This window comes from Hippopotamus amphibius, chromosome 6, assembly GCF_030028045.1.
Source record: "Hippopotamus amphibius kiboko isolate mHipAmp2 chromosome 6, mHipAmp2.hap2, whole genome shotgun sequence".
Lineage (NCBI taxonomy): Eukaryota > Metazoa > Chordata > Mammalia > Artiodactyla > Hippopotamidae > Hippopotamus > Hippopotamus amphibius.
In genome coordinates, this window is record NC_080191.1 from 82,336,894 (window position 1) to 82,352,137 (window position 15,244).

General features: G+C 38.3%; 1 protein-coding gene across 50 annotated transcripts in view; it reads right to left on the reverse strand.

Moving 5' to 3' along the window:
• Positions 1–15,244, reverse strand: part of RIMS1 (regulating synaptic membrane exocytosis 1) — a 480,485-nt gene that overhangs the window by 55,199 nt on the left and 410,042 nt on the right. For 28 of the 50 annotated variants that reach the window (XM_057738946.1, XM_057738945.1, XM_057738947.1 and 25 more), the window contains one exon: positions 9,851–10,086. The exons of 17 other annotated variants lie outside the window; for them this stretch is intronic. In XM_057738946.1, coding sequence (XP_057594929.1) covers positions 9,851–10,086 — 236 coding nt within the window. The remainder of the gene's footprint in view (positions 1–9,850; positions 10,087–15,244) is intronic. 5 more of the 50 variants (XM_057738980.1, XM_057738971.1, XM_057738956.1 and 2 more) reach the window with 1 other exon arrangement.

Here is a 15,244-nt window from a genome sequence, read left to right on the forward strand (position 1 = left end):
TTTTATTTGGTTTCTCAGAATTAATAAAATTGCTAATTATTATTATTGAGCCCTTTCTATATGCCAGGTCCTGTGCTCAACTGTTATTATAAATGTTCATCTAATCCTCACAACAGTCTTCTGAGGTCGGTACTGTTTGTTATTCCATTTCATAGTTGGGGAAACTGAGACTCAAAAAGGGCTTCCACTTTTTGTTTTCTTCCGTTTTCTAGATCATCTTTGCTTGTATTCTGCATCTCCTTGCTAGGCAAAGTCACTGACCCCAGTTGCCATTTATATGCTGATGATTCCCAATTGCCTTTAAATCCTTCCAACCACTATTCCCACCTCAACCGGGACAGAAGTGACAAATAACATCCTTTCTCGGCAACTGCTTCCTCAGTAAACAGCAACATCCCACACTCTCATGACTGACACCCCTCCCCACTGACCTCTGGATACGAAGCATTGTGATTCCTTTTATGTTCACCCACCTTTCTACAAATCCATCCCAGATAAGCCTTCTGCATTGATGTCCAAAGTGGTCATCCTAATGAATGTTTTTGTAAAATAAAAAAGCAGCATCTTACAGAAAAATCTGAACTTTCTGGCCAACCTAATATTATGAACCTATGACTGTTTTTAAAGAGCTACCTAAGAAAGGTATCTCTCCATGTGTCCATGCAGTTGAATGAGATTACAGTGAAGTGGTTACAAACACAAGTTCCACTTGAACTTCTAAGGGTTGTGTGGCCTCAGACAAGCCGTGGAACCTGTAAATCGACAATAATAAAGGTGTCTCATGGCTCCGTTTTGTGAACTGGATAAATTAATACATGCAAAGCAATTAAAACACCAGCTGGTAGCTTCAATTACTAATGATTTTATCAATAGTAGTAAAAAATGCATGAAAGATTAGCTAATAATATACTAATATTTTGCAGTGAATTTGCAATAAGTGGTGGTATTGCGGGAGTTTGATGGGAATTCTTTTTGTTTTTCTGTCTTTAAAGCTCTGAAGAAAATCATTAGTAAAATAAATCAACCAAAAAATGTTTATTGAAAACCAGTCTACATTAAATAAGGATGCACTGAAATTGGTCCTCTGCTGGAAAAAAAAATCAGACACATTTCTTATTACATGTGAGCTACCTGAAGTGTTTCATAACACTCATTCTGAGATTGATCTCATGCTTAAACATTATCTCAGTACAGTTAACAAGAATTATCACCATATATAATTATTTGAATTCTTAGTATAGTTCTTTGAAATTACTTAATAAACACGAGTTTCCTTTCTTCCTCCAAATCTTAAAATCCAAATTAATTATCAAAATTAATTCCACTCAAATAAATATTTTTTCCACCCTGCCAAGCTAAAAGTATATCTACATATTAGCCACACTCAAAATTTATAGTTCAGAGCAAGGAAAAGAGCAAAAATAGAGCAGCTGGCATATGTTTGAAAATACTAATCCTTATTAGGGCATCTCTTCAGCAGATGAGTTACTCTAGCTGCATTAAATCTCTATTAACAGTAGTGAATTCCTAAGTCAGACAGCAATGGTAAATAAAAGAAGCCGTGCTTACATTCATTTGATGGTTTTGCAGACTCGAGAATCATTTCTGGCACCACAATTGTGCGTTCAGGAAACAAAGAACATGAAACATGATGTTCCTCAGAATGTTTTCCTTGTGCTATTAAATGAATCAAATAAATGAGGCACAGACAAGGAATTTCGATTTCAGCAAGATTTTCATCCACAGTAGCTCTCAGTTTCTGAAACTTTTTTTCGGGGGGGGAGGGCGCCCATCCTTTGTGAAAATGTTTTGTTCTGTTGTTAAAATCAGTGGAGCCAACAAAACTTTTCTTAAAATGTTCAAAAAGACCCTCGTAGGCCCCCCTTCCCTGCAGCTGTATAATTACTTGTGCAAAGGAACAGGCAGAGAGCCTGCTCCAAGAAGCACTAGATTTAGAATACAAAGAATAGTTTGGTAAACTGGATTGGTTGAAAAGATTAAAAACAAGGCAAATTAAAACAATCATTTTCTCAAGGTAAATAAAGTACCCCATCCAAGCTGGTGCTCGCTTGCTTTATGTGAGAACTTGCCTTAACTGCGTGACTTTGAGGAAGAAAACTGAAAAAAAGATCAGCAGAAGAGGATTTAATAACAGTTAATAACTTGGACATTTTCTTGGAGTGGTTATTGCCTAAGGACAATGTAAATTTTAAAGTAATATCTTGAACTCATGGGAGAATTAGCTTATTCAAGCACCATCCATTTAGGTATAAAGTCAGAGTTTTATATATGTTATTCTTTTCTTGACAGTGGAACAAGGGCACTTTGGTTAGCTTCGATCTATGACTTCATCTTGAGACGTTAGTGATATGCCTTGGGAATTCGTTAACTCTTACTAAGCTATTTTGAAATCAAATATCCATAAGTGTAGCTAGAACTTCTTAAGAATACTTACGTTTTTGCCTATATAATCTTCTAGGATAATGGACTAAGTATTTTTAACACTCTATGGCCCTTCTGAAATGTGTCATTCCCATGATTAAAATGGAATAAAAAAATGTGTTTTAGACCCATGTTCTGAGCAAGAATAAGAAAAAGATCTGCTCTCTGCCTTGGGAAGGGGGAATAACAATAGATACGAGAAAAAGCAGGGCTTCCGTTTTCTGCAAAGAGACTAAATTTCACAATGGAAAGAGTCAAAGTGAGCAGATGCCAGCCCAGGACAGGTGAACTTCCAACATGAGCACAAGAGTCTAGATCTAACCAAATCTCATCTCAGAACCCATGATCTCAAAGACTTTGCAGTGATCTCAGAAATCCTGGGAGGACTTGGAGATGCAAAAACTCAGGGGATGACTTGAAGGACCTAAGATCAGCCAAGATGAACCAGACACCTGCAAGGGTGACGCTGATCCTGGCAGATGTTTCTAAAGCTACTTTCAGAGATTTTGCATCATCCAAATTCAGGTGAAATGCAGGCGTGGCTCAGCTATACTTTAATCCGCATGAATGAAAGTCTCACCACACTCTTCACCCCGCACCCTCTCTCCCCATCTGCATTCGCCCTGGACACAAGCTCCCTCGGCTCTCAGGACTCCCACTGCAATATTTCTTGGATCGCAACAGTTCCTCTTTTCTGTCAAACTCAGGGAAAAAGTCATCTTTCCCCCTCTCCAAGAATAACCTTGTGTCCTTGAATTAACTTCTTTGCTCTTTGGGATTTTGCTCCATCATTTAAGATTCTTTGCATCATTCCATCTCTTCACCTAGAAGTGCTCCTTCCACATGTCATCCTGGGAAAACACTCGGATTCCCTTTGTTCTGAGACACACACACATACCCCTTATTTATTTCTAATACTCCCTCAATTACAGAGTCTGATACATGAAATATACTTAATAAATGCTGGTAGAATGAATGAAAGACAGACTGTTCACATTGAGTTATTTTCTTCATCATGCTTTCTGAAGGAAAGTTCATAATAATTGCTTGTCTATCCATCTTTCCAGACCCATCCATCTGAATGGGTGGCGGCGGACCCCCTCCATCCCACTGTAGACCCTCCAGCCCCACCCTCTTGGGATCCTACCCAGGACAAGGGCCCCACCCCAAATCTATGAGACAATGGTCCCAGCTGGAATGAGGACAGAATGCAGAGAGGATCGGGCTCCACCCCCGGTGAGTAGTCCACACTGAGGCACGCCTGTCCTTCCTCACTGGTCCAAGCAGACTGAAGTCAGGAGCAACCATGCAGGCCCCAAATCCAGTGGCCTGTTCTCACTCCCTGGCCTCTTCCGTTTTTCTGGGGATTAAGCAGCCACTCTGGGAAATCCTCTCCCCGCTTGGATCTGTTTCTGCTCCTCTCTGCTCACTCCCTCTTTTCCTGGATCCTGCCCCTGCCTCCCCACCCACCCCCTTCCCTCACCAATTATTCCTGAATGTGGGCATCTCACCTTGTCCTCTCTTCATTCAGGCCCCCCTTTCTCTGAATAGGCGCATCCCTGTGCCTCTCCACGGCTCCGTCTCCATGCACATCTTCTCATTTCATCCAGCAGCTTCACCTGACCTTTCTGCTTCCTCCCTGATTGTGCACATCTCTCTTCCACTTAAGTTTCTGGGAACACAGCTTGGTTTCTCCTAGTCTCTCAATTCAAAGTTCTCCATCAAAGAGTGAGCAGAGTCCCTTACAGGGCTTTTAAGACCTGGCCCCAACCTTTTTTCCTCAACATATTTCCCACTACAGCCGTTCCACACACTTTTGCTTTAGCCAAACTATGTTCATAGGCTAGGTAATTTATTGAAATACCTATTTGTGTTTTTCTCCCACTATTTTTCCTTATCCTTTTCACAAAATTATTAGCCTCTTAATAATTTCCACAAAATTATTTTATGCTTCCTTGCTTCAGGGATTTTTGCAGGAAAACAGGGCAGCAGGAAGGCAGCAGGAAATCTTCAGTCTTGTAAATGCCTAAACCCTAGAACAGGTGATGCTAAGTGTGCAAGATCAGGTGGACAGAAGGACCTGGTGGAGCCTGTAGGGACCTGGGCCCTGCTTCACGCACCCTGGTGTAACATAGGGTTTGAGGAAGAATATACCAGAAACGTAACGTGGCTGGAAGGTATTTTTGTATATAGACTCAGATTCCTCTACTCAGAGGGCCTGTGAGTCACTTTCAGGTCATTGGATTTTTTTATTTGTTTATCTGTGTCCATGTGAGATATATTTCCTTAACCATTATATCTTTATTAATTTGCTCATGGCAGTGGCCCCAAAATGTCTGTGTTTGCAGCAAGTTGACAGTGAAGTCAGGATCTACAGGAATTCAGAGGAAAAAGAAACACTAGAAAATCTTGAAATAACAGGGGATGACAGAAGATTTTGAGCAGGTCTTGAAGGAAAGGATTTGCACAGGGGAAAAGAAATGTGAATAGTGGGAAATGTTGGAAAGGTACAAAATATCTACTCTTAAAGAAACACAGAAATTATTTTTTAGTATGTTCTTAGTACATGATAATTGACTCTATTTAACACAATCCTGCAACATTTTCCATAATTTAATCAATGCAAATCACTCAAACCCACCAGTATGCAGGAAAAAATATTAATCTAGTTAACAAAGTATCATCAGCTGTTAATAATATAATAATGACTATATTAAATGGTTAGGCTACAATTAGCTACCAGTTCTGCATGTGTTCTTATCCTGGGAAGTTTAGACCTTTGACCAATTTGTCTTTTGTCTTTTGTAACACACATAAATGGCACTGGGTTTTATTATGTTTGGCATTTGCTTTACATTTTTTCTTATTTAGTTCTTTGGTTCTTGTTTCTTTCAAGCGCAAATGATTTCCTCCCATTGGGGGTGACACTTCTAATTTTGAAACACCCACTGTTCTTAGTATAGTCCTGGAGATACAGTTATTCAACAATAGAAGATAAACGAAGTAATTTCTAGCCTATAAAGCTGATGATACTTTTATATTTATAGGTGTTTTCTTCAAAAAGTCTAAAAGTTCTAGTCAAAATTCTTTTGTGATCAATCATAGAGTGAAGTTATACACACACGTGTCATGTATAACTTAGGGGTGCTGAGAAAAAGCTCTGGAAATGCGAAAATATTGGCTTTGGTCACTTAGACACACGAATGCTTATCATTCTTATGATACTTATTATCATAATTGTTTTCACTTGCAGGTAATTACGAGGACGTATGTAGGGATGAGCCTTCTCAATAATGCTTTCCTTCATAGTGAGGAAAACCTCACACCATACAGGTTGGGCATCTACACCTACATGAGCTGGAACCTCCCTCACGTCCCAGAGCCTGGCCGTGCGTTCACCCAGAGCTTCCTTCAATCCCAAGACACTCCTGGATCAGGAGCCGCTTCTTAACACTTCCCTTTCCCTCCACACCTCACGCCCTTTTCCATCTAACTCAGCTGCTGTGGACGGAACAGGTTTTGAGTTCTGTGCCTGATTGCCTGAAGCCATTTACCAGCAGTAGCATTTTGGGAAACTCTCCTGTTTATGTCACTCTCCTAGTTAAAAAATATATGAAAAAATGTATTCCTACTTTCATTATGAATAAATAGTGTGGTAAAGGTGATTTTAAAATATTAATGTTATTTACACTTAAATATTCTACATAAATAATTATATATCATTGAAAAGCATAGTGAATATTTTGAAGCGCACAGTAAACTACATATAAGAGCAAAGCAAGTTTAATATATTTATATATCACATATATATTTATGTAATAACTGCCAGAGAAGCTCTTAAAGTCTTTTTTTACATTAACCACAAGTAAACCTTTACATTAAACACAATATTCTATTCTATAGAATACCCAGCTTGTTTTAATAGGTAAGCAATGTTGTCTTCTTCTTCCCATCTTTGATTACTTGATACCATTATAAAATCTGTATTAGACAAAAGGATAAAGAAGAGATGTGTGTGTGCATTATCTATATATGCACAACTGAATACTACTCAGCCATTAACAAGAATGAAATAATGCCATTTACAGCAACACAGATGGACCTAGAGATTATCCTAGTAAGTGAAGTAAGTCAGACAGAGAAAGACATATCATATGATATCGCTTATATGTGGAACCTGAAAAAATGATACAAATGAACTAATTTACAAAGTAGAAACAGACTCACAGACATAGAGAAGGCAACCTGTGGTTGCCAATGGGGAGGGAAGGACTGGGAGTTTGGGATTAGCAGACGCGAACTATTATATACAGGATGGATAAACAACAAGGACCTACTGTATTCAATATCCTGTGATAAACCATAGTGGAAAGGAATATGAAAAAGAATATGTATATATATGTATAACTGAATCATTTTGCTGTACAGCAGAAATTAACACAATATTGTAAATCAACTACACTTTAATAAAACAAATTTTTAAAAATCTGTCTTAATTATCTGTGCATTTAGAAGGCCCCCTGAAAAACCTCACCAATCAGAGACTAATGGATTCACTTCATACTAAAGACATTTAAATCAATTATACGAGTGTTTCTTAAAATTGGAATATCACATAGTTTTCTCTGGGATGATGGGCCTGGGGAAGAGAGAGTTTAGGGAGAATTTTAAAAAGTAGAAAACTCTTCTAAGGGTTTGTAACTATAAAAACTGTGGTATTACTGAAAAGAAGGGCTGGGATTTGTGGAAATGCTATGCTTGTTTAAAGTACACCATCCAAGAGGCTTTCTTATAGGAAATTAAAGTTAAGGAATATTTCTTGGGTGAGGATGAATCTGGAAACAAAGATTTGATGATAATATGCAGAAGCTGAAGCAATAAAAAATGATTTCTTAGAATGAGAATTCTAAATGTTGGTGACTCTTTATAGGAGAGAGAAATATAATCATTGATAAAGGGGAAAAAATCAGTTGTAGAAGAGGGAAGAGGGAGAAAAACCAGGCCATGCACTGAAACAAAGAGCAGTGATAACTGAAGTTTGTCACCATTGGTCACTTGCTTTGGGAAGATCAAGAAGGAGAAAGCAGGTCATCAAATAAAAGGTAGAGGGGCTTCCCTGGTGGTGCAGTGGTTTAGAATCTGCCTGCCAATGCAGGGGACACAGATTCGATCCCTGGTCCGGGAAGATCCCACATGCTGCGGAGCAACTAAGCTCGTGTGCCACAACTACTGAGTCTGTGCTCTAGAACCTGTGAGCCACAACCACTGAGCCTGCATGCCACAACTACTGAAGCTTGTGCACCTAGAGCCCATACTCCATAACAAGGGAAGCCACCACAATGAGAAACCAGCACAGCACAACGAAGAGTAGTCCCCCGCTCGCTGTAATTAGAGAATGCCTGTGCACAGCAATGAAGGCTCCCCGCCCCCCCCCCAAATAAATAAAATACAAAAATAATAAAAAAAATAAAATGAAAGGTACAATTATGATGCAGAAAGAGAAACATTAACTCTTATAGCTGGGAAGTTCAGAAGAGGGTGTTCAGTCCAATCCACCCATTAAACAGCAAACCGAGCCCCAGAGAGCAAGTCAAAGTTCATTCCTTGAGTCACTTTGGAATAGAACTATTTTGTGTTTTTGGCTCTGTCATCATTTTTGCCCCTACACATTGCAACCTGATCTCTGAAAGTAAGGTATTCTGTGGAAGTCACTAACAATGCAAATTTTGGGAAGGTGCATATTATTTGAAATTGAGCAATGACTATAGCTGGGATAAAACTGAAACTAATAAAGCAAGGGGCTGAGTGTTTCAATGACAAACATTTGAATCTCTTACCTACAAAGCTATGCCTCAGGTATAGTTCTTATGTTTAATTATTGCTGTGTTTTAAGAAAATGTAATTCTACTCAACCAGGAAATGACAGAGAGGGAACTAACTCTGCAGAAAATGAGAAGAGACAGACTGTGGTGGCTGAGGAAGAAGATAAGCCATCTCTGAACCTGCAGGAAACCCTGGTTCCCTAAAAGGACTTCAGAGAGAATTTCCATTTCATCCAAGAGATAAAGTAATCTGACATCTGGTGGTGAAAGCCTATCCACACCCCACACTGGAAAGCGTCATTTATTACATTAACACTACAAACAAGAAGCACCACTGTGAAAAGCAAGACAAGCAAAACAAATGAAAACCATCTTCTACTCCTAAGGAAGAACGCTGACCCCCAGGAGACAAAAGATTCCCCTTCAAGATGAACAGCTCATCCCCTGGGATGGCGGAGGAAGTACCACCAGAAATGCAGGCTAATCAAGGTCCATTCTAATCCTATGGTTTTCAGAAAGACAAACCTCTGTTTGATAAACAGCTGTGTGCACTAGTTCAATTTTTGAATGGCTCAAAATTTCCTACCTCTAATTTATTGGTCACTTTGTCCAGTAAAACGCATGATTTAAACATGTACTTTCCAGGATGCCAAGTTAACTATAAAAAGGATTTCATAAAAGTTTTTTAGTCTAAGTAAATTTTGTGACAAGACTTTTGCTTTTAGGGAACAATAAATGGAACTAAGATTACTCCAGGAGAAACAAGTGCGGACAATTGAAATCAGTTCAATATTTCACTTACCTTTGGTTTTCCTCAGTGCTGAACCTAGTAATGAATGATCTAACATGTATGATCAAATGTTATATAATTTTAGGCAGTTTCTCATATTTTGCAATATATAAATAACCATCCTCCCTTCTGTGTTTGCTTTTTTCTATATACCTTGAGGATATAAAGCTTTTAAGATTTATAAGCCGTAGAAAATATCTGAAACTCAAAATCGTTTTAAAATATTATTATTTGCATGAATCCACTGACCCATTTTTCTAAAGTAAAAATAACTGCTGGGTTTTTTACTTGCATTGAAAATACAACAATCACAGTTCAATTATTATATTCACACAGTCCCTTGAAGACTATATTTCAAGTTGCACAACTGACCTTCTTTTCTATAACCATACGGAGATAGCATCAATTAGAAGAAATTGTATTATGGAACATTTTGAAAAGGAGAATCCTGTTGCTTTTCTTGCATTTCATTTGGTTTTTCTTGCAATCAATTTGGTTCTTTATCACTTCTTTGCATTTCCTTGCATATTTGTAAACATGGCTTTAATTTTTTTTTCACTTAAAAGAAAATATCTGACCACTTTAGGGATTGACAAGTGATACCTTGTTAGACAGCTGTACAGAAAAAAAAAATTAACCCACACATGGAACAGGTTTCCAGAAACAGAGAGATAAACATTCTTTGCAAAGAAGAATCCATACCCTGTACCATCCCATCACAAGCCACAGCATGAAGGTCGACTTTTGTCTCCTCGGCAAGAACTTGAGATGTGTAAGTTGAATTCACTTCACTCACCTGTTTGGCTTAGTTGGGATGTGCTTCTGCTCCTTCGAGACACTATGGCAACCACTTTGGCGCTGAGGCTGGACCTCCTTTTCTTCCCACCTGCTCCGACGGTGCCCACAGCCGTGTCCGACTGACTGCCGTCATTATGCTCCAGTGTATACATCTCTCCACTGACACTTGTGCTCTTGGTGATGGCTCTTCCTGACGTCCCCATCCGTCTGCCTTGCATTTTAGGGGTAAATGAACTATATTTACAAAGTAAAAACATATATACATCCATAAATTACAGGTCAGCATAATTGAAACTTCAAATCTAACTTATTTTGAAATAATCCAGGCAACATTTTAGGGGGAAAAGCCAGTTGAGTAGTAGTCCCACAGCTATGAATACCCTAGGGTCACATCACCACCCCCAAATATACACCAGGTGTGCCTTGAAACAACAGCATTTCAAGGCAGCGTCATCTATAAACTCTTTGAAGATGGTTAAAAGAAATGCCACCGATGCTACAGATGGGGAGGTAAGTGTTATTGACCAATTTTGTAAATAACTCCTCTGTTACTTTCAGAGAAAAGCTAAAGCATTTCAGGCAGTGAGAAAAGTTCATATACATTCCTGAGAAAAAAATATTGTTAACAATGGATACTCACTCTGTAAAGCAATTATACTCCAATAAAGAGCTTCACAAAATGAATACTCTGAATTTGCCACATGACAAAGTTTAAAAGATGAAAACAGTGTTTGCTCTGGTTTCTCTTTGGGATTCCAACTAAGAGGCATCTCTTTTGCTACCTGAGGCTGAAGGAGTCTAGGAAACGCTGCTAATGAGGCAAAACCCCTGCATCTCCCTCCTCTTTCCTCACCCCTCCTGCTCTGTCTCCTCCACTCCAGTTTCCTCTCATTTCCATCTTTCAACTCTTCAAACTCACAGGCTCTTGGTCCAGATGTTCCTTTTTTTGGTGCTCTTTTCTGCAAAACTTACTTGTTTATGTTCTAAGATTGCATCAGTTTATCTGAATAGATCATTGTACTTCTCTTCCAAATGAATAAATTACTGGTGAAAATTTCAGGCACCGTAGAAGGTGGAGGGAAAATATTCTCTCTATTTGCCAAAGTAAATGTGTGTCTGTGAGTTGGACTTACAGGTAGGGCAGGCGAGAGGGGAGGGGGCCAGGGATGGTAGGATTCTTCCAGTCTTTTTGATTGCGCCGCCTCTGCAGTTATTATCCACCTAGACTATCTCCTTTTTGGTCCAATACAGATGTGGTTTGATATCTCTGAAATGACCCTCTTAATTTTATGTCCTTAAAATACTTGTAAAAACTGGCTTACATGACCTTCACCACCATCTTGATTTTCTATTTCTTGTTTGGAAATACGAAATATATCATCGAATATAGCATCTTTAAGAGATGACATTTCATACGCAAATCAGAATAAACCCTAATATGATTAGAAAAGATAAAACAGAAAGTCTTGGGATCACGTAACATGTTTGTGGCCACGTACACACTGTTTCAGTAGAAAGGAAAATTGGTGTGGGGGCTCAGGGTCCATGGAAAACAGAGGACTGTTTGGACCTCAGCATCTCTTCAGGGACAGTGAACAGAAACTGAGACCTGCTTTGACAGGAATAATTTGGAATGTTTCATCCCTAGCTGTGTTTCTTTAATAGGTCCACATTAATATTCACCTGACAATAATAAAGTATTCATATTCTTTGGATTTATTCTAGTCATCTTTTTGTTAACTCAAAAGCTTTTAAAGCCATTTGCAAATCTGGTAACTTTGCTATGCATTTTATGCAGTCTTTTTCCTAACATTAATGATGACAGTTTTACCTATGATCGATTCAACACTGATTCCTGTGGGGTTTATATTCCCAACTCTGGTGGACTTTTTTTCTGGATAAATATTACAATTAATTTCTTTCGTGTCCTCACCAATTTCTTTGAATGCGTTTCCTAACTCTACCACCCTCCTTAAATCTACTCTTAGTACCTGATTTTTCTACTACTTTACGTGCACAATTCTGCTGAAGCATATACAGAACCAAAAGGATTTGGTCAATTTCACCATCATCATGTCTGTCTTCAATCAAACACCTGGGGCTGAGAAATCCATAGTTTTTCATCTCTGATCAGTCTCCTTAGCACACTCCCCACAGTGGTTATTGAAAACCTCTCTTCTGGTGATTTGTTTTCACCTTTCCAGTAAAGTGTGGATAAACTAACACGTACTCTTTTTCTACACAATATTCCCATGAAAATAGAATTGCCTCACAACTCTCAATTTGTATTTTAAAAATCACTGCACACACACAAAATACTACTGTGAAATTTTAGACAGTGTTGTTTAGGTTATAGAGAACTTCAAAATAACAGGGAAATGTTTTCTATGCTAGTTCTATTATGAAATGTATTCAAGATGAGCTAGGAAGTTTCAAAAATTTTTTCATGGATATTTAATTACAGCAATGAAATGTTCCACAATATCAACAAACAAAAATTCTGAAAAAGAGCAATCTGTAGAGTAAATGATTATCATCTTGGGGGGCAGATTAAGAAATTATGTTAAAAGTAATTTTGTGAATAAGCAAGATACAGTTTTTCCTCAAAAAATAAAATATTTTGTTGAGAAGCTCAAAAGCATTATTACATGATCTGAGGGTTGCGCATAGCTTCCTGTAGAATCTAGAACACCGTATTTTAAGTGGAACATGTTAGGGTGTTTTCAATTCTTCTGTTACCAAATTGAGGGGAGAGGTTGGCGGGGGGGTGTTTAACCAGCCAGATTAATTACATTAATGTGAAGATCACAGTCTTTGCACAAATATATTTCTATTCTCCTATTTCTTAGCCTTTTATTAGTTCTGCTTCCATTGCCTGGAAGACTATTTCTGTCATTTAGATGTGCCTGAATCCTTTAAGATTCACTGTAAGGCTTTCTGTCCTATAAAGCTTTTCAGGTTCTCTCCAGAGTCATGACTGCCGCCTCCAAGTCCTCTGTTTTATATTTTATAACAGTTAACGTTAAGATTCAGAGAGTTTATACCAGCACACACCTTACGCATCATTAAATCTTTGCAGTGTCCCTCCCATTGCTGAGTGAATTGATGAAGTTAAAAAACTGATTCCTCACTACACAAATAGACTGTGATATAATCCATCTTTAAAGACCAAACAAAAACCCCACCTTTCTTCTTTGATATCCTCTCTCCTAACTACTTCCTTTTTGCTGAAAAACATGAGTTGTTTGTACCTCCTCTGTTCTCTTCTGGACTAATCATAATGGGGCTTTGACCCTGCCACCTCCCCCAAATCGCCTTTTCCATTCGTCAAAGTCACCAATGAGTCCTCTGAGCAAAATCCTGTCATTTCTCAGTCCTTATCCTCTTGACCTCTCAATACGTCACACATGTGACAAAGCACTTGATGCTTTTGACCTTGAGGCACTATGTTCTCACAGATTCTCCCACCCAGTGCCTCCTGGCAGGACCTTTGTTCTGTTTCACCACTAAACACTGGAGTTCTTCAGCCTCCCCAACCCTGACCTCTATTCCCCACATGAGATCTGCTCCCTTGATGCGTCACCTGGTCCTGAGCTTTACATTCTATGTGCTGCCGAATCCCAGGGCTTTTCTCCACCTTGTCTCAGCCCTCAACTCTAGATTTATGTATCTCCTTGTGAACTGCTTGGGTTTATCTGGTAAGGCTCTCAAAAATGCATTCAACCCAAGGGAAAAACTGCTCCTTCTCTAATCTTCGTATCACATTAAACACACTCCAATCACCCAGTTGCTCAGAGTAATAACTGCCTCGTTTCTGTTAAGAAGAAGGAAAAACAATCTAAACTTGGAATTGAGATTAAGAAAAAAATTGCCTTACCTGTTAACGCCATGTTTAAAGATTACATAATAAGCTCCCTAAGGGCCTAAGGACATTTGACTTTCTAGGAGAATGGAACATTTTTTTGACTTACTTTTTACTATTTACTCATAATAATTTGATCCAAAAATTTTACAACTCTGTAAAAGTTAGATATTAACTTGAAGATAACTGATAAGGCCCAAATAACCACTCCTTAGTAGTGAGGGTAGCCCCAAAGGTTAGGGTTTTATTGACCTAGAGAACATTATCCAGTTTTGAACTGAACTGAATAAAGTTTCAGCATTCCCTTTTTTTTTTTTCAGTGACTATATATGTGTGTTTATAAGTACGTCGTCTTAGGAACCAGTTTGTCATCCTGTCAGTTTTCTCACTGATGAGTTAAAAATTTGAAATATCCTATTTTTCTGGCAATAAGGTGTTAAGTTTGAAAATTACATTTTGAGAATATTGGAGGTCCCAACAAAATGCCCAGATGGTCTTCTGCTGGACCTTTGAGCAGGACACCCCATGAAGGCTCTGAGCCCAAGGATGCCTCTTCCTGGCTCCTGGATTTAATATCAAGAGGCAACAGAATATTACTTTCAGTCTCTGTTTCTCTGTTTTCTTTTTCTTTTTTTGACTCTGGTTTTGTTTGGTTTGCTGCTGGTTCTGGTCCTTGGTAAATTTGGCTCTTCACAATACATCTATGAATGAAATCTGTCAGATGGCAGACCTCAGGGATGTATTGAGAGCTGGGTGGCAGATGACAGAAAATCTGGTTTGTTTGTGTTTTTGCATGTCTGTTTGTTTGCATGTTACTAAAAGCTCACATCATTCAAGAAAATGTCTTGTCCACACTAAAGAACAGCCCTTTATATTCTGGGGTTAGGTTTCTGTGTCAACTTCTGTATATGTCAAAGTGATAAAACAGAAACTGCTAGTTCTCCTTCCCTGTTTAAAAAAATAGCCTTTCCAATTCGTGATAAAAATCTCTTACTCTCAGAGCACCCTAGGATAGTGGTTTGGGCAGATAGATATTAATTGAACAGAGCTCCTGTTCTAATTGATCTATGTAGACATAATTCTCATACAGTTAACTAAAGAATTCCCAGAGAAAAAAAGTAACTGAACTTCTAATACTTTGCATATGCTTGTCTTTCAAGAAATATCCATTTTCAAGAAATTGCTAACCCAAAGAATTTTAATATAAGAATCTAAATCCTCAATCAAAGTGAATCCTTTGACATATCAAACTAGTTTGATAAATTTGGCTTAAAAAGCTTTATGAAAACCACGAGAGGCCACTTTGTATGCACAGGATAGCTACAGTAACAAAGAGACACTAACAAGTACTGATGCTAATCTGAAGAAATTGGACTCTTCATAATACTGCTTGTGGGAGTGTGCAATAATGTAGCCACTTTGGAAACAGTTTGGCAGTTTAGTTAAACATAAACATAGTTAAATTAAACTTAGAGTTGCCATACTACTCAGTAATTTCTTTCCTAGGTACATACGCAAGAGAATTGAAGA